We start from the raw sequence: 23068 nt of genomic DNA, 5'->3' as shown, positions 1-23068 counted from the left end.
TTGCTGCTGGTGAAATAACTGTTATGGCTTCATAATCCTAACGTCTTGTATAACCCACAGTCAGCTTTAACAGGCTTTGTGCTTAGCGAATTCAGCGTTGTTTGCCAAGTTGGCATTCACCAGAACACTTAACTCCCATCAGCAGTCTTGGCTCAGTCGTCATGGAGGAATCGACACAACAGATTACTAGGGGTGTGTGACAGAGAACTGGTACTAGAAAGATGTGCTGATGCCTCGGTTTCCAGTGGAAATTGCCTCTGCCTCTGAAATAACCATCAGAGAGCTGGCGTGGGAATATTCCTGCTCTTAATCCCCTCTAAGGGTGCCTGTCTTCCGCAGACGCAAGGGAGATTCCCTCAGAACATCTGCACTATGAATGCATCTCTCCGAAGAGACCAACTTCTGCATTACAGGAGTCCAACCCCTAACAATCACCAGTGTAAGTATGAGGAGGCTAGATTCCAGACGGCCTGAGGACTATTCCAACTGGCTTCAACCATGCTATTCTCCGCTGGCTTGCTCAGTGCCAACAGAACACACCATATCTCCTGCAACATAGCAAAGTTTACTGAGCTTCACTGAAATGTTTCTGCAATGGCTACTTGAAACCTTTTTAACAAATACTTCTAAGAAAAGACTAAATCATAAATAAATGCGATCATGCTCACTGATAATGTATCAGAACAACTGGACACAGCAGAGCCAAATATCCACAGAGAATGACACAAGGGGGACAGTATCGCTTTGCCCATTAAAACACACAGGATCCGATGTCCCCTGCCTCCAGTCCCTTCACTTTTAGCTTATGGCTACCACCGTATACTTCCCCTCCCCCAAAAAGTCTTATTGCAGAATTTCTATCAAGTAATGAAGTAACCTAGTTTTAATTTCAATTTCAATTCACTATATACAATGAAAACAACAGATGACAGCCATGGTATTGAGCAGTATAGCACCTAAAGTCAAACAGGGGGAAGAAAGAAGTCATTTTTTAAAAGCTTAATAACAGGGCCTGGCATAGTAGCCTACTGGCTAAAGTTCTCACCTTGCACACACTGGGATCCCATGTGAGTGCTGATTCTTCTTTTTTAAAAAAAAATATTTATTTTTTTTAATTGGAAAGTCAGATATACAAAGTGGAGGAGAGACAGAAAGGAAGATCTTCTGTCCGATGGTTTACTCCCCAAGCAGCCCCAAGGGCTGGAGCTGCACTGATCCGAAGCCAGGAGCCAGGAGCTTCTTCTGGGTCTCCCATGCGGGTGCAGAAACCAGTGACTATATGGGATCCCGGTATGTGCAAGGCGAGGACTTAAACCACTATGCTATCATGCCAAGGTCGAATGCTGGTTCTAATCCCAGTATCCCCACTGCCCATCCAGCTCCCTGCTTGTGGCCTAGGAAAGCAGTCAAGGATGATCCAAAGTCTTGGGACCCTGCACCTGTGTGGGAGATCCAGAAGAAGCTCCTGGCTCATGGCTTCAGATTGGCTCAGCTCCAGTTGTTGCAATCACTTAGGGAGTGAATTATTGGATGGAAGATCTTCCACTCTATCTTTCCTCCTCTCTATATCCAACTTTCCAATAAATATAAAATCTTTTTTTAAAAAGTTTTTCAACAAATAAATTCTAAGGGGGAAAAAGGAGTAGAGGGAAAAACCAACCCCTAGGAGACACACCAACCAACTGCAATGTGAAGAGCTTACTCAGATTTTTCACTCAAAAGAATTATACAAATATTTATGATACTCATGAGACAGCTGGAAATTTGGACACTGACTATTTCTTTAAGGACCTATAAATTCTGTGGGCTTTCTTCAGGTGCAACAAGGACACTCTGTATCTTTTGAAGAAGGTTATAAGGGTGAGGAATGTTGGTGGATGCAATGATATTAGGTTGTGGATTCGCTTCTAGATAATACAGGAGAGAAGGAAGTAGATGGAGGTACAAGTGGCATAAAATTTCCTGGAACTGATCAAAATCTGGTGTTGGCTATATAGGGTTCATTGTATTATTCTGCTGTTGTAGAAGTTTAAAACTGGATGGGGGCTGGCACCATGTGTGTATCAGGTTAAGCCTCCATTTGCCGTGCTAGCATCCCATATGGGTGCTGGTTCATGTCCCAGCTGCTCCACTTCTGATCCAGCTCCCTGTTAATGTGCCTGGGAAAGTAGTAGAGGATGGTTCAAGCGCTTGGGCTCCCGCACATATGTGTGAGTGCAGAAACACGCTCCAGGCTCCTGGCTTTGAACTGGTCCAGCTCTGGCAGTTGCAGCCACTTACGAAGTGCACCAGCAGATGGAAGATCTGCATGTATGATGTGGGTGCAAGCGTGTGTGAGTGCACGTGTATGTGTGGCTGTCCCCCCATATCTCTCTGTAAATATTTTCAAAAATGAAGAAAAAATATGTTTTTCTAAAAATCCAAGAAGCTTAAAATTTGCCAAGATATAGACAGGCTTTCAGCCAAGTCCTTAAGATGCCCATGTCCAACAGCAGCGCGCCTAAGTTCACTCCCTGTACTCAGTTCCTGACTCCTCCTGCCTGCCAGTACAGGCTCTGGGAGACAGCGGTGATGGTTCCAGGAACTGGATGGCTATCTCAGGCCCCTGGCTCTGCCTCCTAGTCAAATCCCAGTGGTTGCTGGCATTTGGTGAGTAACCCAGTGCATGAAAATGCACACTCTCCAACTGTTTACTTCTCAAACAAATAGATATAACTCAAGACAATTTTTTTTCTGCAGTAAAAAGTTAAAGAAGGAATAATTATGGAAATGTGATATACCTTGAAATCACCTAAGTAGCTGCTGTGACTGACTTTTATGCCTGTGTCAGTTCATGAAAGACTTAGGGATGCTGGTTCTTTCTCTCAAAAAGTCTGCTGCTGGGCCTGGCACGGTAACCTAGTGGCCCAAGTCCTTGCCTTGCACAAGCTGGGATCCCATATGGGTGAAGGTTCTAATCCCAGCAGCCCCGCTTCCCATCCAGCTCCCTGCCTGTGGCCTGGGAAAGCAGTCGAGGATGGCCCAAAGCTTTGGGACCCTGCACCTGCATGGGAGACCTGGAGGAAGTTCCTGGCTCCTGGCTCCAGATCAACACAGCACCGGCTGTTGGGCTCACTTGGGGAGTGAATCAATGGACAGAAGATCTTCCTCTCTGTCTCTCCTCCTCTCTTGATATCTGACTTTGCAATAAAAACAAATAAATCTTAAAAAAAAAAAAAAAAAACAAGTCTGCTGGGGAATTAGGAAAGACATTTGCAAACTACCTGCCCACAGATGATTAATATCCCACATATATTACTTCAGCACAGTAGCCTAGTGGCTAAAATACTTGCCTTGCATCCACTGGGATCCCATGTGAGAACTGGTTTGTGTCCTGACTTCCTTTCCAGCTCCTTAATTGTGGCCTGGGAAAGCAATAAAGCATGGCCCAAAGCTTTGGGACCCTGCACCCGCGTGGGAGACCCGCAAGAAGCTCCTGGCTCTTGGCTTCAGATCTGCTCAGCCATTGCGGTCACTTGGGGACTGAAGCAGCTGATGGAAGGTCTTTGTTTCTCCTTCTCTCTATAATTTTGACTTTCCAATAAAACCAAATAAATCTTAAAAAAAAATCTTCAACAACCTTTGGCCAATTGAGAAATGAGCAAAGTACTTCAACGGATAGTCCTCAAAGAAGAAGTACAAATGGCCAACAAACATGAAAAAATGCTCAGCATCACTAGCCATTAGAGAAAAACACAAATCAAAAACTACAGGGAGATCTCACCACACACTTGTCAGAATGGCTAACATCCAAAACATAGTGTGTACAAATGCTGGAGAAAGAGGAAAACTTACATACTACTAGTGCAGCCACTGTGGAAAACAGTGTGGGGCTTCCTTACAATACTAGAGATGGACCTGCCATATGATCCAGCAATCCCAGACTGGGTACAAAGCCCAAAAAATGAACACATCGTGTCCAAGAGACACCTGCATCACCAGCACTTCTCACAACAGCCAACATTTGGAATCAAGCAAGGTGCTCACCATTAGATGAATGAGGAAAGTGCGTTGTACATATACACAATGGAGTATTATCCAGCTGTAAAAAGAATGAAATTCTACCATTTGCAGCCAAATGAACACAACCGGAGGGCATCATGTTGAGTGAAAGAAGCCAGGCCCAAAGAAACAAACACCACATGGTCTCTCTTTTATGTGGAAGCCAAATTTTTAAAGCAAACAAACAAAAAAGAAATGTCTGTATGTATCAGTATTGCTGAAAATACAGTTCTGTAAAATTTTGCTTTATACCTTTGCTAAACCAATGGTTAAGAAGGTTTATACTGGGCCCTGTGGTGTGGCCTAGTGGCTAAAAGTCCTCACCTTGAACACACCCCAGGATCCCATATGAGTGCTGGTTCTAATCCCAGTGGCCCTGCTTCCCATCCAGCTCCCTGCCTGTGGTCTGGGAAAGCAGTTGAGGACGGCCCAATGCTTTGGGACCCTGCACCCATGTGGGAGACCTGGAGGAAGTTCCTGGCTCCTGGCTCCAGATCAACACAGCACCGGCTGTTGGGCTCACTTGGGGAGTGAATCATCAGATGGAAGATCTTCCTCTCTGTCTCTCCTCCTCTCTTGAAATCTGACTTTGTAATAAAAATAAATAAATCTTTAAAAAAAAAAAAAGAATGTTTATACTACTACAGTTTAATGATCTGTGATTACTTTCAAATTTATTGTCTATGGGTAAGATGGTCATTCTCCCACTCAATTACTGTTCCTACCTGTTAGCTGTACTCCATTTATTCCAATTAAACTAGTCTCTTTTTGCTCTTGTTCAACTTCTTATTTGGTGAAATATTAAACCTTTTTACTGCTATGGAGATTTAAAAGATGTTATTTCAAACACTAAAACAAAAAAAGAAGATAAAGAAATGGCGGAGAAAGGCCAAAGGGACCAAGGAAGAAGGGAATATCATTATGCTTAGAATTTTATCTACAAATTTCACACTGAATCTTGAAAAACCTAAAAAAAAATTTTTTTAATTAAAAATTATCACTTCATGTGAAAAAAAAAAATCTGTTCTGACACTGCAATTTAAGCCTCTAATGGAAAATTGGCAAAGTTCCTGGTTCAAGTCCAGGCTACTCTGTTTCCAGTTCAGCTTTGTGTTAATACGCCTGGAGAGCAACAGAAGATGGTGCAAGTACTTAGGTTCCTGACACCATGAGGAAGACTAACTTGGAGTTCCCGGCTCCTGGCTTTGCCTTGCCCCAACCCCCTGCTTTAGGCACTTGAGGAATGAACCAGCAGGTGTAAACATTGTGCCTCTTTCACTCTGTCACTCTGTCTTTCAAATAAATACATCTTAGAATATCCAAATGCCATCTTTATCCTTTCACATGGTTTAATCGGACGCGGTGATTTTCACCATTAAAATTCAACCAAGTCAACCCATTATTCAGATTGAACATTAATGCATTAATGTTTTTAACAATATTTTCCATGTGTGGAGCTCCCTGCAGGCGTTTGCCCTGTTGCTTCCCTATCTATTTTTGATCACAGACCAGCAACCAGGAGCTGTGGCAGCACCAGTCTACTTTTGCAGGGCCAACATTCCTAGATGCAGCAGCACAGGCCTCGGTGCTCGGACAGCGATGAACTCTGTGCATGCAAGCATCTGCTCTCAGCAACAGAACCAACAGCAGGAACGCATGGCTGCAGGCTGAATCCCCAGTGGCTTCACACTGCAGCCTCCTGAGAGTACAGACTGCTCCTGGCCAGAAAAGCCTTATTCTTTATACTTGATCTGAGATGTTACACAAATAAAATCCTGTTTCTCCCTGAGGCACGACACTCTTCAGGGCTGAAGGATAAACATAGGAGGGTCTACAAAACAGTTATAAAAAACAGTGTTGGGCCCGGCGCTGTGGCCTAGCAGCTAAAGTTCTCGCCTTGAACGCCCTGGGATCCCATATGGGCACTGGCAGCTAATCCCGGCAGCTCCACTTCCCATCCAGCTCCCTGCTTGTGGCCTGGGAAAGCAGTCTAGGATGGCCCAAAGCTTTGGGATCCTGCACCCACGTGGGAGACCCAGAAGAGGTTCCTGGTTCCCGGCTTCGGACCAGCATAGCATCGGCCCGTTGCACGCACTTGAGGAGTGAATCATTGGACGGAAGATCTTTCTCTGTCTCTCCTCCTCTATGTATATCTGACTTTCCAATAAATAAATAAATCTTTTTTTTAAAAAAAGTGTTGTATGCTAATTGCATTTCCCATGATTTTTTAAAACTTTTATTTTTCTCTCTATGTAAGAAAGAGAGAGAGAGACAGAAAGAGTGAGAGAGAAGGTGATCTTGTCTACTGGTTCATTCCCCAAATGTCTGCAACTTGCCAGGCTAACGCCGGGAACTAGGGCCTCAATCTGGGTCTCCCATGTGGGTGACTGATCCGTCATGGAGTCAGCACCTGCTTCCTCACATTGGCGGGAAAACAGAGTGGAGTTTCAACTTGAACTCTGGGACTCTGATACGGGGTGAGGCAGTCCCAAGAGACGCTTTGATCACTTGCAGTAAATGTACTCCCCTCCAAGAACTCTTTGCAATAGCCTTGTGCATGGTCCTAGCCTTTCTCAGATAGTATGTACAGAGCGGAGTGGGGAAACAAAACACCCTGGCCCAAAGCAACTCAAACTAGAACAAATCTCAAGGACTTCTGATTCTTTTCTAATCCAGCCAAACAATCCAACTAGGTCTCCATCAGCAACAGGTTAGCTGTCAGACGGAGAACAAGATAGAACTAAACCAAACAGGAGTGATTTTTCACTAAAAATCAGAGTGTGTCACTGCAACTGAATCTTGCCCATTGAGCAGTTACTTAATGAACTCTATTCCCATGGTATGGACAGACTTCAAATGCTATTTGGGACTCCTTATATTAAAAAAAAACTTCTCTGGCTAGCCCCATTTATCCCATTATGATGCTTCAGTTTTGACATCAAATAGCCTTACGGCTCCATGTCCATCAGCCTCTCCAGTCTTTGTGTGAGACCGATCTCACGTGACTATGAGTGGGAGGGAATGAAGGCAAAGAAGAGAGAAGGAAGGAAAAAGCGCAAGGGGCGCCAGCTGTGGCCTCAGGAACCCCCTTCCTGGTAATGCCTGCAGACTGCTGACCCAAGAGTTAGAGGGAAAAAACATTGCCTCACTCTTGGTCTTCAACAGATCCCCAATGTCCTTGAACTTGAAGCAACCAGAAAGTGCTTGTGCCAGGACTGCTGGTTAAAGAGGATTTGTGCATGATGAAGAGGAGGCAACAGGACATCCTCAAGGACTCACTGTTGGAAACAGGATTCAGTGACTCAGTGTCTACACCTCAGAGGTTGCAACAGAATGCAAAGTGTGTGTGTGTGTGTGTGTGTGTGTGTGCATGTGTGCGTGTGTGTGTGTGAGACTTTCTGGCCTAGCCAGCAGGTGCGGGGTTGGAACTGTGTCCTTCAGAAAGCTGAACGTAATCTTATTTGGACATGGGGTGCTTGCAGACATGACTAAGTTGAAAGGCAGTCATGCTGGATCCGGGGAGCTCTAAACCAGACTAGTGTGCTAGTGAATGGGAGGGAAATTGGGACACATGCCAAGGAGAAGGTTAAAGGCAAAGGTGAAGGCAGAGATGGGAGCGAAGCATCTACAAGTCCAGGGGTGCCTACAACCACCAGAGGCTGGAAAATCACTGCAGCAGATTGACGAGAGCCGGCAGAGAGCAGGGCCTTGCCCACACCTCGGCTCAGAACTCATAGACACCCGAACAGCATCTACCGTTTCAAGCCACCCTTGAAATTTGGTGTCTGGTGATTTCTCATGGCAGCTCCAGGAAACAAATGCAGAAAGGGAGGGAAGTGAGAGGTTCCTTGTCCTGCCCCACACTCTTCACCCTCGCATCAACACAGGGAAGAGTAAGATTTACTCAGAATGAAACAGACATGAAAAGAGGTAGGGGTGCTCTGCTCTCCCTACACTTTAAACAGTTTGCAGCCAAGAGGAAAAACTCTTTGTCACAGCACTTGACTTATCGGCACGCACCCACATGTTGTAAATCTACTTTCACAATATGCATTGATGAGGTTTTGCCAGGTGGGGACCTTCCACAGTGTTACTGCCCAGGGCTGTCCCCCTCCCCTGCCCCACTCCTGGGGCCCCTGAGAATGTGCCTGCCTTATCTCACCACGACTACAGGGACACTGGGACCCAGCTGTCCTGGCAAGGGCAAGCGGCCGGTGGCCGTGGCCAGTCCCACCCGCCTCTCAGCCTTACCTGTGCGAACGCCATACTTGAGGGTGTCTCGGCAGTCCACCAGGATCTGCTCCAGGGACTCGGGATGGTCGGAGAGCTCCAAGTTGAAGCCCTCCATGCCTTCCAGCAACTGGTGTGGGTGATGGAAGTCCAGCACCTTGGTGGAACGATCAAACGTCTTGCGCACATAGTTGAGGAGGATGTCCACCACCTCCAGCAGGAACTGAACAGTTTGCTCCTCCCCGTTCTTAGCCGGAAGCAGGTCTGGGGGAGGGAGAAGACAGGTGCAGGGAATCAATGAGTAGCTATCGTCCGACTCCCCAACCCAGCCTGATTTCTAGTAGCAGCTGTGGTAATGTTGACACGCTGGATTTCATTCTAGCATTGATACGGGCACCAATAGAGGAATCTCATATGAGTGCCCCCCACCCCCAGGCAACGGAGGCTTGGAGTGGACCTGCCCATTGCTCGTCTTCATTTGCAGGCAGAGGGAACCCCAGGAAGGCATGAGACAGAGGGAAATTCTGTCATGCTGCCTAGAGACCAGGTGTACACAGGACCTTTGCATTGGTGTCATGCTGTGCTCAATCTGAGACATTCCTGGATAGAGGCTGAGTTGTCCCCTGAAGAGGGTAATCCTTTTGTGGGTGTCCCTGGCCGGAGACTAGAACTGGAAGGGGGACTCCAGAAAGTGGGGGAGGGACTCCTGGCCCTCTCTTGACCTCATGCTTTTGGGCCTGGACATTGACATGAGCGGAGGTGACTTTGGGTTGTAGGTTCTGTTGGACACAGGCAGGGTGGGTGGGAGGGTTAGGCCGGGAGCAGAGGTAAGGGTTGCCGCTGAGGTTGTCATTCAGAGTCAAGAGCAGACTGATGCTCTGTGCTGGTTCCCTGGGGTTTTAGCAATGCCTTGCTGAATGTTCTGGTCTGGGCCCAGGAGCATCGTAAGGGATATATGGAAGGGTAGTGGCAGGTCCACCCCTGAGGTGATGCAGCCCCTCCTGAGACTAGTGCTGTGAGGGACACTGGAATGAGAGAAGCAAGGGGTGGGGGCCTGGGAGGGAAGGGGAATGGAGGAGGAAGGCAGACACAGGCAATCTCCAGAATGCAAAGCTGCTTAGAAGCCCCAGCCATACAGCTTCCTAGGGCATCACTGTGACTCTTCCGTCCAGGCCTGGGGACAAGTGTGTTAGGTAAGCGGTCACTAGATTTTGTCGCAGGTGAAGTGGCTCTGGGGTCTGAGGTCTGGTGGCTCTGCATGGTCCAGGTAAGAGTCTTTCCTTAGCTGTTACTGGCTGCCCCTCCCTCTCCAAGCTTTCCAAACCAAAACGGACCCAACCCGGAGGGAGGAGAGGGAGGCTGGGAAGTGCAGTGTGGTGGTAAAGCTTCAGGGAATGACATTTCTTCAGTCAAAGCACTGTGATTTGGGGAGGGGTGATGAAGGGCGCGGTGAGGCACATAGCTGTGCCCGGAGCTGGCATCCAGGGCTAGGCATGGAGGAGGGCTACCTCGGGCGAACAGGTTGGAGAAGTCGGTCTCCGTGCGCCGGAAGCGGGAGTCGCGCTCACTGTTCTCGCACGAAAGCAGGTTCTTAGAGGACTGCCTCTCCCTGAAGGCGCTCACGAGGCGGCTCTTCTCTTCCAGACTGTTGGTCCTTTGCAAGAAGCCTAAGGCACGAGAGAGGTCGGGTCAGAGAGGGCGCTCCCCACCACCCCAGGCGCGGCCGCGTGCCACCGAGGCTCTGCGCTCGGCCGGGCAGGCAGGGCGCTCCGCGATTGATGGAGAGTGACTCTGGCACTGCTGGCCCGCAGGCACAGGGGCGCGCCAAGTGTCGTCAGCGGTACCGGCCCAGTCATGCGCGAGGGGGCACACCGTAAGCAAAGCCAGCCCTCTTCTATGGGCGTGGCCGGGAGCTCAGACCTCAGTCCACAAGGCCACAGCTGGGCCAGCTCAGAAGCGGCTTTGCAGGGACGGGGGTCCAGGGTGGCTGAGCGACCAGAGGGAGGAGTGGGAATGAGAGGGGGAAGGACAGAAGAGGGAGGAGGGAGGAGAGAGGAGGGGCAGGGTCCAACAAATGGGGATTAGGAAAGGATGCTTTCCTCCTGCAGTATCTAAGGTTCACAATGTGACATATAACTTTTTGGATGCAAAGTTGAGAGGCAGCTTTCTGGTACTACTCCCTGTTCTTGAATAACGGAACTGGGGGAAGACTAGAGAGCTTCAAAACCTCTATGTGTGGCCCGGGGTCTGTAAGTGCCCTCGCTAACGCCTGTTGCTTAGCAGCACTCCCGCTGTGGAGTTAGAGAGGCAGGCGCCTCTCCTCCAGGGGCATACAGCCTGGCAGGTGGTGGCTAAAACTGTCCTAAAGGGAGAAAGACATCCAAGAACCACGCCTACCCTCTTGCCCCAGATGAATCTGGAGCCCAGAGTCAGGGGTCACAACACCTGACTTGGACTCTCAGAGGGAGCAAACATCTCTCTCTCCAGGGTTGAACAGCTGGGATGCCATCACCAATAGCTAACAGGTCAGCGGGGCTGGGCCCACCGATGTAGGAAGCGTGACAAGCCCTTGTCCCTTGTCTACAGGCTTGTGTGGAGGCCTGGGTCTGCAAATCCACTCTCGCTCAGCATCTTCTCCCGGGGTGCCTGGGCAGCAGGACCCAGCTCTAACCTGCTCAGGGACCCCTGCCCTGTCTCAAGCTGTCTCTATCGATATCCAGGTCTTCGTGGAGTCACACACCTCACAAAGCAGGCTTGGAAGTCAAGTCTCAGGAGGGGCAGGGGATGGCATGTGAATCTGGGCTGGTCCAGCTTTATTTCCTTCAGCCTGCAGCTCAGCGTGGCAGGCTGGCGACATCAGACTCAGGGGGCAGCCCGAGGTGATGAGATTCCTCCCCAACAAGGGAGCTAGCCTCGGTTTTTGGCATTTGGCATAGGAAGGCAGAGGCACCCAAGGGTGCCGGGAGTAGGAGGAATATATACCCTTATAGATGGGGATTGTATCCTCTTTTCCTTCCCCTCTTTCACTGTCAGGATTTCTCCTCCCACTTCCAAGTTCAGAGTCAGGGCCACCTGGCTCTCGAATGGAACTCCTCCCCTCTCCCGGATCAGGGAGGGTGGAACTGGCCAAGCCGGAAAGGCCAAACTCAGGTGGCCTTAATGGGGGGAGGGTTCTGCCACCCAGACCCCTCCTCTGAATTCTCAGGTCTCTGGGCTTCTGGTTCACGACCCTAGGAAAGCCTGCAGCCCCCTCCCATCTTGTGACCTCTTTAGGGACCCCCTTTCCTCCAGGCAGCTGTGAGGAGTTGGAACCTGGTTCAGGCCTTGGACAATGTTGACACAGATGCCCCCAGAGCCACCCTGATGGGGCTGGGAAATGATAGCCATACTTCCTGTGGCGTGCTAGGAATCAGCCTTTTCTGAAAATCCTGTACTTAGGAGTATCATACTGATTTCACTGCATTCTACTGTGTTTTAAAAGTCACCCATTTGCCGGTAGGCATGTTTATTGTACCCTGCCACTTCTTTTACTTTGCGTAGGAAGCGTATTGTTCTCCACACTATCCCGATTCTCATACAGGCCACTCTCTTCCGAGAGAGAACTTACAAGGAACTTCCTGCCTCTCCAAACAGGAGGAGGTGGCGCCTGTCACTGCGGTTCTGACACCCTCCTTGGCGAGCCGGGGAGGGGTCTCGGATGTGGGGACTGAGGCAGACTCTTGCTGTGCACCTTGGCTGTGTGGACCTGCTGTGAGCGTGTACAGAGCCCTGGACTGAGGCAAGGCCAGGCAGTAGCATCCTGGTCAGCCCCAAGCGGAGCCTAGGAGGCACAGCCGGTCACACTAGATGGTGCTCCCTGTCAGGACTCCCATCGGTGCAGTCATCTGGGGGAAGCTCCTGTCCTGGGGCCCTCACACCTGCACTCCCAAACTCACAAGGTGGGGGGAGTCCAGGGGAGTGTACCCAGCTCCAAACGGGAGTTTTCCAGCTACACACATGGGGCCAAAGCCCAGGCTCAGATGCATGGAATTGCAGCTACACAGATGAGCTGGCTGTGTGTGTATCATTGGCTGATGGCATCCTTTAGAATTCTCCATTTACTTTCTTTTCCCCAGAAAAACTAGACATACAGAAGGCTTGAGGTCTTGCTATCTTGAAGAGTGGACAAATGATACAAAATTAAACACACGCTAATTACAATGGTTCTGGGGTTGTGACCAGCAGCCCGTGTGGGACCTCTGCATAGATAAGCCATGAAAGCCTCCAGAACCCAGGGCCCTGGGCCAGAGCTGGGGATCCCTTCCACTCTAGGTGGGTCATGCTGCCATGCCTGCAAGGCACGCTCCACATTTGGGCAAGCCCCTGGCTTTCTCCTAGCTGATGACTTTCCCATGGGTCTTCTGCCTTCAGGGTTAAGGGTATCCCTGGGGGCACATGAACCTTCCTCGCAACTTCATTCCCTGGCTTTTGGAAAAGAGAGGGTAAGAGGAGGGGGACGGCAAGGCGGCGGGGGGGGGGGGTTGGCAAGGCCTCCAGGATCCTCTGGGGGTGCACCAGGGCGGTGGCTTTGGAAACAGAAAGAGGATGATGTGTCTCATGGCTGTGGAGGCAACGGAATGGGTCTGGGGGTCCTAGGCCACATCCAGGGAACTGCTCTCTGCCTCATCTGGGAAAGCTAGAGTTGGCCCCCAAGTGTGGATGGTAATCTCCGGGGAAGCCAGCTCAGTGCAGACCCGCAACAAAATGGGAGAAGTTTGCTTTGACAGACACAGTTCTAATTTTCCTGACGTTGGGAAGTGAGGGAGGTGAGGGATCCCATTTCACAAGGATGGTAACTCCCAACTGTCTCAGCTGGCTCCTCCCGGTGAACAGGTGGGCAGAGGGTGTGGCGAAGCCTATTCCTGACCCTATCAACCTCAGTTCTCTCCTGTCCCCATCCCCTTCCTGGCTGGGACAGGTCTCCAGAAGGGGCGCCTTCCCTCTTCACTGACCTGGAGGGCCCTGTCCAGTTCTCGGCAGCCGTCAGCCGCGGCAAACGCCCGGGGCTCACTCAGTTCTGCTTGCCCGATTGCATGACAATGACGGCTGCAGAAGCCGGCCCGAGGAGAGGACCTGGCGCGGAACGGGCCATTAAACCCAGAATGGCGGCGGGGTGGGGGAGGGATGGGCGGCTATTTATAGAACAAAGCTGGGTGGCAGCAGACTGCCCTGGTCAAGGACCCAAGACTGGCCTTGGCCTTTCCTCCTGGGCCTCAGGCCTCGCGTGCCGGGGGCACGAGCTGTAGCCCCGGGTTGCTCCGACTTTCCCAGGGAAAGGGTTAGGGTGGGGAGCCGGGCACTGCCCTTCCTACCCATTAATGCCCGAGAGAGGGAGGGCAGGGGGGCCAGGGAGGCCGAGCAAGGAGCTTGTTTAAGGGGTCAGGGGATGCACCCCCAAGCAACTGAATAACTCCTGTTTCCTAGGACTCCCCACCCCTCCCGTGCAAACCCGCACCCACGCAGCTGCCCACCGACCCCCGGGCGCTATCTGCGCTGTGCAGCCGCTGACGGAAGGCTCTGTAATAAGCCCCTCGTTCATCTTCCCCCGCTCCCGCCCCATCCGTATTTTCGGGCCTGATAAGACCAGGAAAATGCGAGAGGATGAAATGCAAAGCCAGTTCTCATTGTTCAGCTGGGAGGCCGCACAGCTGTGTCCCTTCGAACAAAATCTCCGGTTCTTCTACGGAAAACAAAATCCTCCCTCCCGGGGGCGTTTTCACCTCAGACCCCCAAGTCGTTTCGGGAAAGTGGTTCTCCTCCTCTCGCTCCCTAGTCTTCTCGCTCCCTTCCTTCCAGACACCCCTGACCTCACAGCCCGGTGGTCCTTCTGGCCCCAGTCCTCACCCCACACACCTCCACCTGCCCCCTTCTCGGCCTCCTCAGTGGGCACCTTCCCCGGGCTACTCCACAAAACGGAAATGCAAATTCCCTAGGACACCTCAGGGCAAAACCCGTGAACCCCGGGGCTAGAACAGGGTGTGAGGAGGTGTTGGGGGTACTGGGTGGGGTAGGGGAAGACCCGGGAAAGGGCAGTGGGAGTCGGCGCGTTCCCCTTGGGGACCCCACCTCCGGGGACGCGCGGGCGACAGCGGGGTTGTCGCGCGGGGTCGCTGTGCTCCGCCTCCCGCGCCCACTCTGAGGTCCTGGGGGCGTTTTAGGGCAACTCCGGGCCAAGGTCACGAGAGCGAGGGTCGCCGGCTCGGGGAGGGTCTGGGGAGCGCGGAAGAGAGGGGCGAGGGCCGGGAGTCGGGCGTCCCGGCAGTCATTACAGTAGGAAACCAGGCCCGAGGTTGGGCGTCCGCTCCACGGGCACCCGCCCGCTGGGCCTTTGCGCACTCACCGCAGATCTTCAGCCCCAGTTTTCGGGTGCATCCATGGGCCACGCCGCACCAAGTGTCATATGCTAGGACGAGAGAAAGTAGGATGGCCGGTCAGGGAGGAAGACTGAGTGGAGGCCAGCACCAATGGAGCGAGGAGCTAGTTCAGTGGGTGCACAGACCGAGTTGCGCCTTGGGAGCCACCACCGCACCATCCCCTCACTCCTTTGCTGCTCCCACCAGCCTCTTGGGCGCGAGGTCTTAGAAGCACGAAGGCCCCTGCTCACAGAACGACAGGGCCCAGCCCCGGAGCTCGGGGATTTTGTTTTGTTTTGTTTTGTTTTGCGCAGCACTCACCATCTAGCCCCGAGGCCGTAGTCTGGGCCCGAGCGACTCGAAGGGGCCGCTCACAGCAACCCAGAAAGGGAACTCAGAGGCATCTGGGACCAAAATGTCTCCTAATTTCTTGGCGGGTCTCCAGCCCGAGTGGCAGCTTAAAATAAACTGGCATGAAATGGGGTCGCGGAAGAGTTCAGGAATTAATTGGGTGAAAAATAGTATTTGACTAGATGATCGGGCTCGCTTGGCTGCTCCTCGCTCGGGGCCGGGGAGCCGGCAGGACAATGGCGAGCCTCCCCACCTGCCGCCCATTAACCCTTCCCTCGGACCGCTCGGGCTCGGGGTTGGAGGAGGCGGCTGGGACGGCGCGCTCTATCTCTGAGTTGAGCTGCGGACCCGGGGCAGCCCGATTTTAGCTGCCTTCGGGGGTGCCAACTTGGGAAGAGCGGCCCGGGTAGCAACCCGGAACCTGCGAAGCCCCAGGGCTGAGCGAAATCCCCTTCCCAGCTCCCCGCAGAGCCCGGCTAGTGTAATCATCCCATCCCCCGCCCCCATCCCACCCCCAGCCTGTGCCTCCAGCCGTGAGTGTTGCCTGCGATAAGGAGAGTGACAGCCATTACACACCAGGCTCAGCCAAGCCCCAGAGGGCTGGCTGGGGACGGCCCGACGGCGCGCGAGGACGCGGCGTGGCACAGGTGGAGTGTCAGGGACTGGACGACGTGCTAAGGCGAAGCCATCACCATCATCATCATGATCCAACAAAGATACTGGGCGGGTAAAAAAACAATTCCCATTGGGTAAAGTGTTTTATTTTAGACCTCACACCTTCGTGACAACCCAGCAGGAATGTTGATCTCAGACTCATTGGACAAAAGAAAAAGAAAAATATCGAAACCAAAAAACGAAACGAACCAAATCAAAACAAAAACTGATCTAGCCCGGAAACGTTAAGCAAGTTTTTCCAAGGTCACTCGCCCCTGAAAGCCTCAAGTTTCACGTTGCACTGCTGGTCAGAATTGGGGGTTACCATTAAGGAGAGTCCCTTGGATGTGATGTTGCAGGGGGTCGGGAGGAATTCGTGGCACAGGGCTTGGAGGGGTTCCAGGCTAGGCCCAGGGGTTGCGGGAGCCAGAGGGTAAGTTGCGCAGGTTGAGCAAGGACGCGTCCCGGGAGACCTTGCAGGGGCAGGGAAGCCGAGTCAGCTGGGCGGGCGAGGGTGTGTCTGTGAGGCGGGGTGAAAGTGGATAGGGCGCAGCGTGGGGCGCGGACGCCAAGTCTGGGCTGATGTAGAGGGCGGGCGGTGGTTCCTGGCATAGTCGGCGCTTTCTGTCTCGCCTCGGTGGCTTCAAGTGAGCCAGGCCTAGTGTGCACCTCGGTCACCGCCCCTTTGGGGTCCCCACCCCCAATCTGAGGTTACGCAACCCGCCAGGAACTAGGGACGCCCTGGGATGGGAGTGAGGGTGGTGATGGGAGAGGGCAATGGGCGAACACAAAACGACTGCCTCCCCACGGACCCTCTGGACAGCAGAAAGAGGGTGCGGGATGTGGAGGCAGTCCGGAAGGAAATCCACTCAAGTCAAAGACAAAAGGCGCGCAGGCCTCGCGTTTCTCCGGGGCCAGCTCTGCTGCCCGCCCGCCCGCGTCCGCGCTCACGTGCCCCGGGGCTGGCTGCTCTCCCGAGCCGCTCTTTGTTGTGTGGGTAATTGTCGCTTGCTTGGGTGGCGGGAAGAGCGAGCTGCTGAGAGGACGGGAAGACAGCTAGAAGGTTTGAGTCAAGGTCTCCAGCCCCCGGAGCCCAGTCGGCGTCAAAGGGTGCGTGTAGGGGGAGCGCTTTCCCAGAAAACACTCCCCGCCTTGGTTGCTGAGGATCTGATTTCCTCCAGCCCTTAGGTTGTGCCACAAAAGCAACAAGCACTCTAACCACAGAATCACAGGGACCTCTCCAAACCTCTCCAGAACCGGCTGGGGGAGAGGGGGAGAAATTGAGTCTGGAGCTTATATATGGGGAGGGGCGCCACTGCCCCAGGAGAAAGCAAGCATCTTCCCCTCCACCGCGTGGCTGTGGCGAGGGAGACGGTCAGCCCCAATTCGAAGCGAACGCTCTAGTGGAGGGGGGACAAGAGAGACGCCCCCCACTATCTCCTCTCTCCCCGACTTGTCGCCTGCTGACGACGGAGGAGAAAGGCAAAGGCGATTCCTCTTGTCCCCCGCCCCAGGCTCACGTCTGGCCAGCTCCAGGCTCCCCATCACTGTCTCGAGAGGATGCTCGGCCCGTTCTCCCCGCCCCCCATCTCCTTTCTCCCCGAGAGATGTCATTCATGGTATGGTTGTCGAGGCCCAGCCTCCAACAGCTCCGTGCGCCTTTCCCGCCCCGGATTTCTGCCTCCCGCGTCCACAGCTCGCACAAATTTAGAGCAATTAGGGACCCGGAGTTTTTCTAAAAGCTGCAATTAACGTCGAGCTCTTCGCTGATTACAGACTAGGAGCGCGGCGCTGGGGGGCGGGGAGAGGGCAGAGCTTGGCTCCAGCCTAGCCCAAGCCAGGAAAACTCTTATTCCTGCGGCTCCGCACACCACCCCCTGCACCCCGAGCAAAAAACCCCACTACACATAATGCAACACAAACAGCCCTTGCCGTGCGCCCTCCTCCAGTGCCAGACCCTCCGGCCGTCCGCCCATTCTCGGACCCTGCGTGGTCTTGGCCCTGCGGCGTTCTGGAAGTCACCCAATGTCCCCGACAGCCAAATGACCTCTGTCCGGCCCGCGGGGGCAGGGCTCCATTTATTTTCCGGCCTCCATCAACACCGCGCAACCCCTTTCTTTTTCCGCCAGCGCAGCTTCCCGCCCTCCCAGCGCCCCCATCTTCGCCGCACGCAAACCATTGGATAGGAAAACTGGGGCAGGACCTACTTGTGGGGCGCAGGTTGGCGGTGTTGGGGTCCGCTCCTGCGTTCGAGGAGGTTGCGGACGAAGAAGGTGTGGAAGACGCCATCAGCTTGGTGGTCTTAGGCCGCTACGGTCCCGGGTCCTCACGGGGTCGGGCGCAGGCACAGGCTGCAGAAAGAAGCAAGAGCTGCACCGGCCGGGCTCCCGGAGTCCTGCACAAGGGAGGCACCGGGAGCAGCTAGGGTGCCGACGCTCCGCTGGAGGTCGGGGCGCGGTGAGGGGCTGAGAGGCAGGGCAGTGAGCCGGCCGTGTCGGGGTGCGCGGCGGAGGAGGTGGGGGAGGGAAGGCGGAGACGTGCACGCTAGCTCGGGGACTCGGGCGAGGGCAACGAAGTCCCGCGCCGCGCTCTCCTGACTGGCGGCGTGGCAGGCGACCTTAAGTATAGCGCTTAGTCGGGTAGGCGGGGTGGCCAAGGCCAAGTGTGGGACGTGGGGTACCGGACAGTGAACCCAGGGGAGCATTTGATGGGCGACGTTCCCTCCCCGGCAGCGAAGAGCCCCAATGGGCGCCCAGCAGTGGACGAGCGGGCAGGTGGGGGAGGGGGGTCAGGGCGCGGGGCGAGCACGTCTGGTGCGGTGTCTGGTTACCCCGTTGTTGTGTCTGGCTAATTTCCTCGGAAAGAAGGTGGCTAGCGGCTCTGGGGGCCAGGGCTTTGGCGACACAAGGTGAGAGGAGGAAAGAAGGTCCACAGTTTAACGTCCTTGCTTGGACCTGGCCGGGGGAAGAACCAGTCACCTTGCACTCCAGACAGCCAGAAAGCAGTGGCGCGGAACCTCGCTCGCTCGACTGTCTGGTCCCACCCGGTTTGGAGCCATCCCCAAAGCTCAGGGCGAATCTCCAGCCCAGTCTTGATATTTCTCTTTTGTGCACCCTTCGTGACTCCCAGGACCCTAGATTTCTAGCTGTAGAGACCCCGAGAAAGTGGGGGTTGGGGGAAGGAAGAGAAAATTGGGAATCGTCACCCAGGGAAACGAATTTGCGCCTGGGGCGCAAAAGGCAGCGGACAAAGATCTTTGCGCGGCGCCCCCGATTGGCGCCGGCGTGATGGCGCCCGGAGGCCCCGGGACACAGAAAGTGCGGGCGAATCCTGGTAGATCTAAAATGCCGCTGAACAGTGACCACCAGCCGCCCACCGCTTCCTCACTCGGCCATCTGGATCCCCACACCGAGCCCCGGGTTAGTACTCCCACAGCAATGCAGGCTGCGGGGCGGGGCGGGGAACACCACGGAGACTGGGGGAAGTAACAGGTTATCGCTCTTCCTTGCGCCTTTGGCTGCCGCTACCCAGGTGCCCTTTGCAGACCAGGGAGATCACAGCTGGGAAGCGCCCCGGAAAATCACTCTCGCTCTACTTCTGCTAGATCCTCGGTCTCTTCGCGTCCCCGAAACACGAATGGGGCGGGCGGGGATAAAGGGGAGACAGGACTGGAAGTCAGGGAATAGGGTCCCCGCGCACCGACCGAGAAACAGGGACCAGCGCTAAGCTGAGGAGGGCAGGTGGCCTCTCACCGCGGTAGGGATTGGCAGGGAAGCTGCGGCGGGGAAGAGGACTTCACTGAGCCCTCGGGACTGGACGCTAGGAAGTCCAGGCAGTCGCACGCTCACCGATCTTGGCTTGGCCCACTGCGTTGCGCGCGTTCCCTCGCCTCCGGTGCGCAGCGTCCAGCGGTCTGCACGGATCAGCTCGCCCAGCCCTGCCACAGGCGAATCTGCGCGGCTTCACCTCCAGCTGCTTGGTCTCTCTCGCTAGCCCCGTCCCGCACGCGAGCGCCTGGAGGAGAGCGGAGACCCGGAAAGCCGCTGCTCGGCTTCAGGGGAGGCGGGGGCGGAGTGGGGAGGCGGGGACCCGCTCCGCAGGGGAATCACGAGGCAGCTGCTCGCGGGGGCAGATCGCTTGCCGAGCGCGGGTTCCTTTGCAGGTGCCTTTCTGCCTGTGGGCCTTTATAGGGCGACTATAAATCCAGCTCACGGGTTTGCGTCCGGGGGAGGAGAGGGACGGGGCGGGGGTGGGGGGTGGGCGTCCTATGAGTAATCCAGAGCGTATTCAGCAGGCTGCTTGCTGAAATAGGCAGAGTCTGGACAGAGGAAGGGAAGGAGAATTCCTCCGAAGAATTCTGCTTCGCTGAGCATATCTTCTCCCCTCCCCTTTCTACCCCGCCCCTTCCCACATTTGGAGAAGACCAGAGCTGTGATGTTCAGATGTGTCAGCCCCAGACTCCTGTTCCAGTGGAGGGTGCGCTCTGGATCGCGTCCTCCCGGCTCTTGGCCAGGGGCGAGGAACCTCCCCTTCCTCACTTTCCGTCCAGCTCCCAGCCCCTCCAAAGTACCTCGCCCGAGCACGGCCACCTGCCTGCCACCACAGAAAAGAGGGGTCTCGTTTTCCGGCGTTCTGCGCGCCCTTCTTGCCCGGCCTCCTTGGTGACTGGAGAGGTGGCGCTCCTGGTAGATGGCGACTGAAGGTTAACACGCGCGGACGCCGCTCGGCGCGCACCCGGAACCTGAGCACACGCGTGGCTCTGGAGGGACCCAGCAACTCTCCCTTTCATGCCCCCCTCGCTTTCGTTCCTCGCGCCCCCGCCCTGGATTGCACGCCCTGTAAGGCGTCTCCTTTTCCGATATTTGAGCACATTAGGTTGGGAGAAGACCCTCGGTGGTTAAAGGAAGGGGTGGGGGAAAGCGTTAACGAGAAAATTCCCACCAGAGGGCGCCAAGCGCCCAGGGACCCGGAGGCCCTAGGTTGTCTGGGTCTTTCCCCCGGCGCGCGAGCTAACATCTGGAGGTGCTGGCTAGGCTTTGCACTCGCAGGCTTGCTCTGACCGGCTCTCCACCGCCCTCCTCGCTCGTGCACGCGTCTCCTTTCCTCTCCGTCCCTCTGTTTCTCTAGGGCAAAACAAAGTTGATCTCTGTTCGGGTGGCCCGGTGCATTCCTTTTTGCAAGGGATCGCCCCCCACCCCGCATCAGCAGGCTGGGGGTATTTTTACGTTCGTCTGGGGCCTGGTTAGTTCACTCGAAGCCCTTCCTTTTCCTCTTAATGTCTTACTGCCTTTCACCACGACTCGTTGGAGACGCCGAAATTCTGATAAATCACCTACATGCCATGAAGGAGATCGAAATTCCGCCCTGGAAACAATCGAAGCCGGTCAGCAAAAAGACCACCGCCCGGTTTGAAATAATGGGTTTGCCTTTGATACAAAGAAAATATGCTTTCTCTTCACCTTACCGTGAAAGTCTGGGTGCCTTTGAAGGGCACAAAAATAGCCTAAACGGTGGGACGATGGGACGCACGGGAAGCACAGTCCCGGGGGCTAAGGCGCTGGGGTGAGCAGGCTGCAGGGCAGCAAATGCCTGCCCGCCCCAAGCCGCGCACCCGCGGCTGCCACTGTGTGCGGTTTACACAACGGAGAGGAAGCTCAGAATTCCACCCACGCCCCCTATTCCTCCCCTTCCCCCACGGAAAGGTCGCGCCAATCAGGGAGCTGAGTGCCAGGGCTAAATCACTGGTGATGCACGGGGCAAGGAGACAGCAGGGAGGAGACAACTCCCGGTGTCCCCAGGCGTCCTCTGTCACGCACAGATGCATACTAGCCTCCTCCCAAAATTCCCTGGCGAGGAAGAATTCCTTACTTCACCTGTGGCACTAGCCTGAGAAATGCCCAGCCACTTCCTCTTCAAATTCCAAAATGCATCCCGAACATTTCAACCAACAGGATAGTCTTGTTGCAAAATAGAATTTCTAGGAGAGTGGACAAAGCAAATCAAGGTCGAGAGGACGCCTTGGGCTTTTTATTTTTCCTTTTCTGGTAGGGAGGGGGGCGGAATGAAGGTGCCTCTTGGCTCTCGGTTTAAAAATATTTAATGAAATATCAGTGATTAATCAAATTGATATTCACTAATGGCCGAACAAAGGGCAGACACTGTTGTGAGGTGACATAGTCCCTGCCATGTCAAAAGTCACTCCAGTGTGGCAGGGAGTGTGGCAGACGTGGGAACGTTGTGGCGTTTTGATTTGATTTGCAATTGTCCCACATTTCAGCAGGGATAGATAGGCCTAGAATTGCACCCAGTTCCGAGGCCGGGCAGCGCGCCTTCAGCACCAGGGACAGTGTCCGGCCCCCAGGGCTCCGGAGCGCCGGCTGGCTCTGGTCAGCAGAGGCTTCCAGCTGCGTCGCCCTCGGGCCCAGCTCCCCCACCTCTGGCCTCCCAGCAGGTGCGGTGTGTTTGTTTGGCTTGGCACTGGTGGTGGGGAGGGGGAAGTATTCGCCCACTTGTCTCCCAGGCAAGAATCTGGAGTGAGGGCGGCTCTCCGGGATAGAATCGCAGCCTGTGTGTTTACTTATGTGTGTCTGGCTCTTTTTTCTCATCTCTGATGGCTCCTGGGGGAGATGGGGTGGAAAACAGACTTGCTCTCCAGGGACCCGACACGGAAGGGAGCTGAGTCCGCCCAGCTGTTGGTTAGCGTTTGATCTCAGGTCCCAGGCTTGGTGGGGGAAAGAGGGGAGGGGAGACAGGCAAGAGGAACTGGGGCCCCAGCGACCCCCCAGCCTCTCTCCAGAACCCCACAAACCCCATCCGGTTGGCCAGGGACGACCTTTTACTATGTCAGCCCTGGAGGGCGGGGATTTTGTCCTGGGGCGAGGAGGGGGGCGGCTTAAAGATTTTCCAGATGGATTCATGGTGGCCTTTGGTGCCAATGGTGAGCTGAGCATACGCATGGAGGGGGGAACCCCGACAGGCAAATTTCAGGCGTAAAATTAGGCTTGTCAAGTGAGTACTTAAAAAATGTCAGGTGGTTTCTTCCCCCCCGCCCCCCTCCCTTTTGGACACAGTTAACATTTTTAGGAGAGTAATTCAGAGCTAAGGCGTTGGTTCATTTCAACCGGCTCTTTAAGACCATTTTTTTTTAATGCCTAATTTATAACCTAAATAAGAGAAAATCTTTAAGTGTTCACCAATAAAAAGTGTGCAAATGGGAGCCTGGGGTAGGGTGATGATGTCAGCTCTTCCTTACCTCGGGCCTGCTTCAGGTTAGAGCCGAGGTCCACTCGCTGCGTTTGTGCACTTTAAAGACAGGACCCGAATCTTGCTGGACTTTCTTGAAGTCCACCATGTCTACTCTAACAGAGCATTCACCACTCATGCTCCTGCAGGCAGGAAGG

The 23068-nt window shown here is 54.2% G+C and overlaps 1 protein-coding gene across 2 annotated transcripts in view; it reads right to left on the bottom strand.

Moving 5' to 3' along the window:
* GAD1 (glutamate decarboxylase 1) overlaps positions 1 to 18067 on the bottom strand; it is a 43214-nt gene extending 25147 nt beyond the window's left edge. The window contains exons 1-4 of one of the 2 annotated variants that reach the window (XM_040972091.1): positions 17876 to 18067; positions 14651 to 14713; positions 9780 to 9938; positions 8293 to 8535 (exon numbers count right to left, since the gene is read on the bottom strand). In XM_040972091.1, the coding sequence (XP_040828025.1) occupies positions 8293 to 8535; positions 9780 to 9938; positions 14651 to 14713; positions 17876 to 17957 (547 nt within the window). In that variant the 5' untranslated portion in view covers positions 17958 to 18067. The remainder of the gene's footprint in view (positions 1 to 8292; positions 8536 to 9779; positions 9939 to 14650; positions 14714 to 17875) is intronic. The other variant, XM_040972092.1, reaches the window with a different exon arrangement.
* Positions 18068 to 23068: the final 5001 nt, after the last annotated feature.

Source organism: Ochotona curzoniae, unplaced genomic scaffold, assembly GCF_017591425.1.
Source record: "Ochotona curzoniae isolate NIBS_2020 unplaced genomic scaffold, NIBS_Ocur_1.0 contig_2210, whole genome shotgun sequence".
Lineage (NCBI taxonomy): Eukaryota > Metazoa > Chordata > Mammalia > Lagomorpha > Ochotonidae > Ochotona > Ochotona curzoniae.
This window is presented reverse-complemented; position numbering and strand designations above follow the sequence as displayed.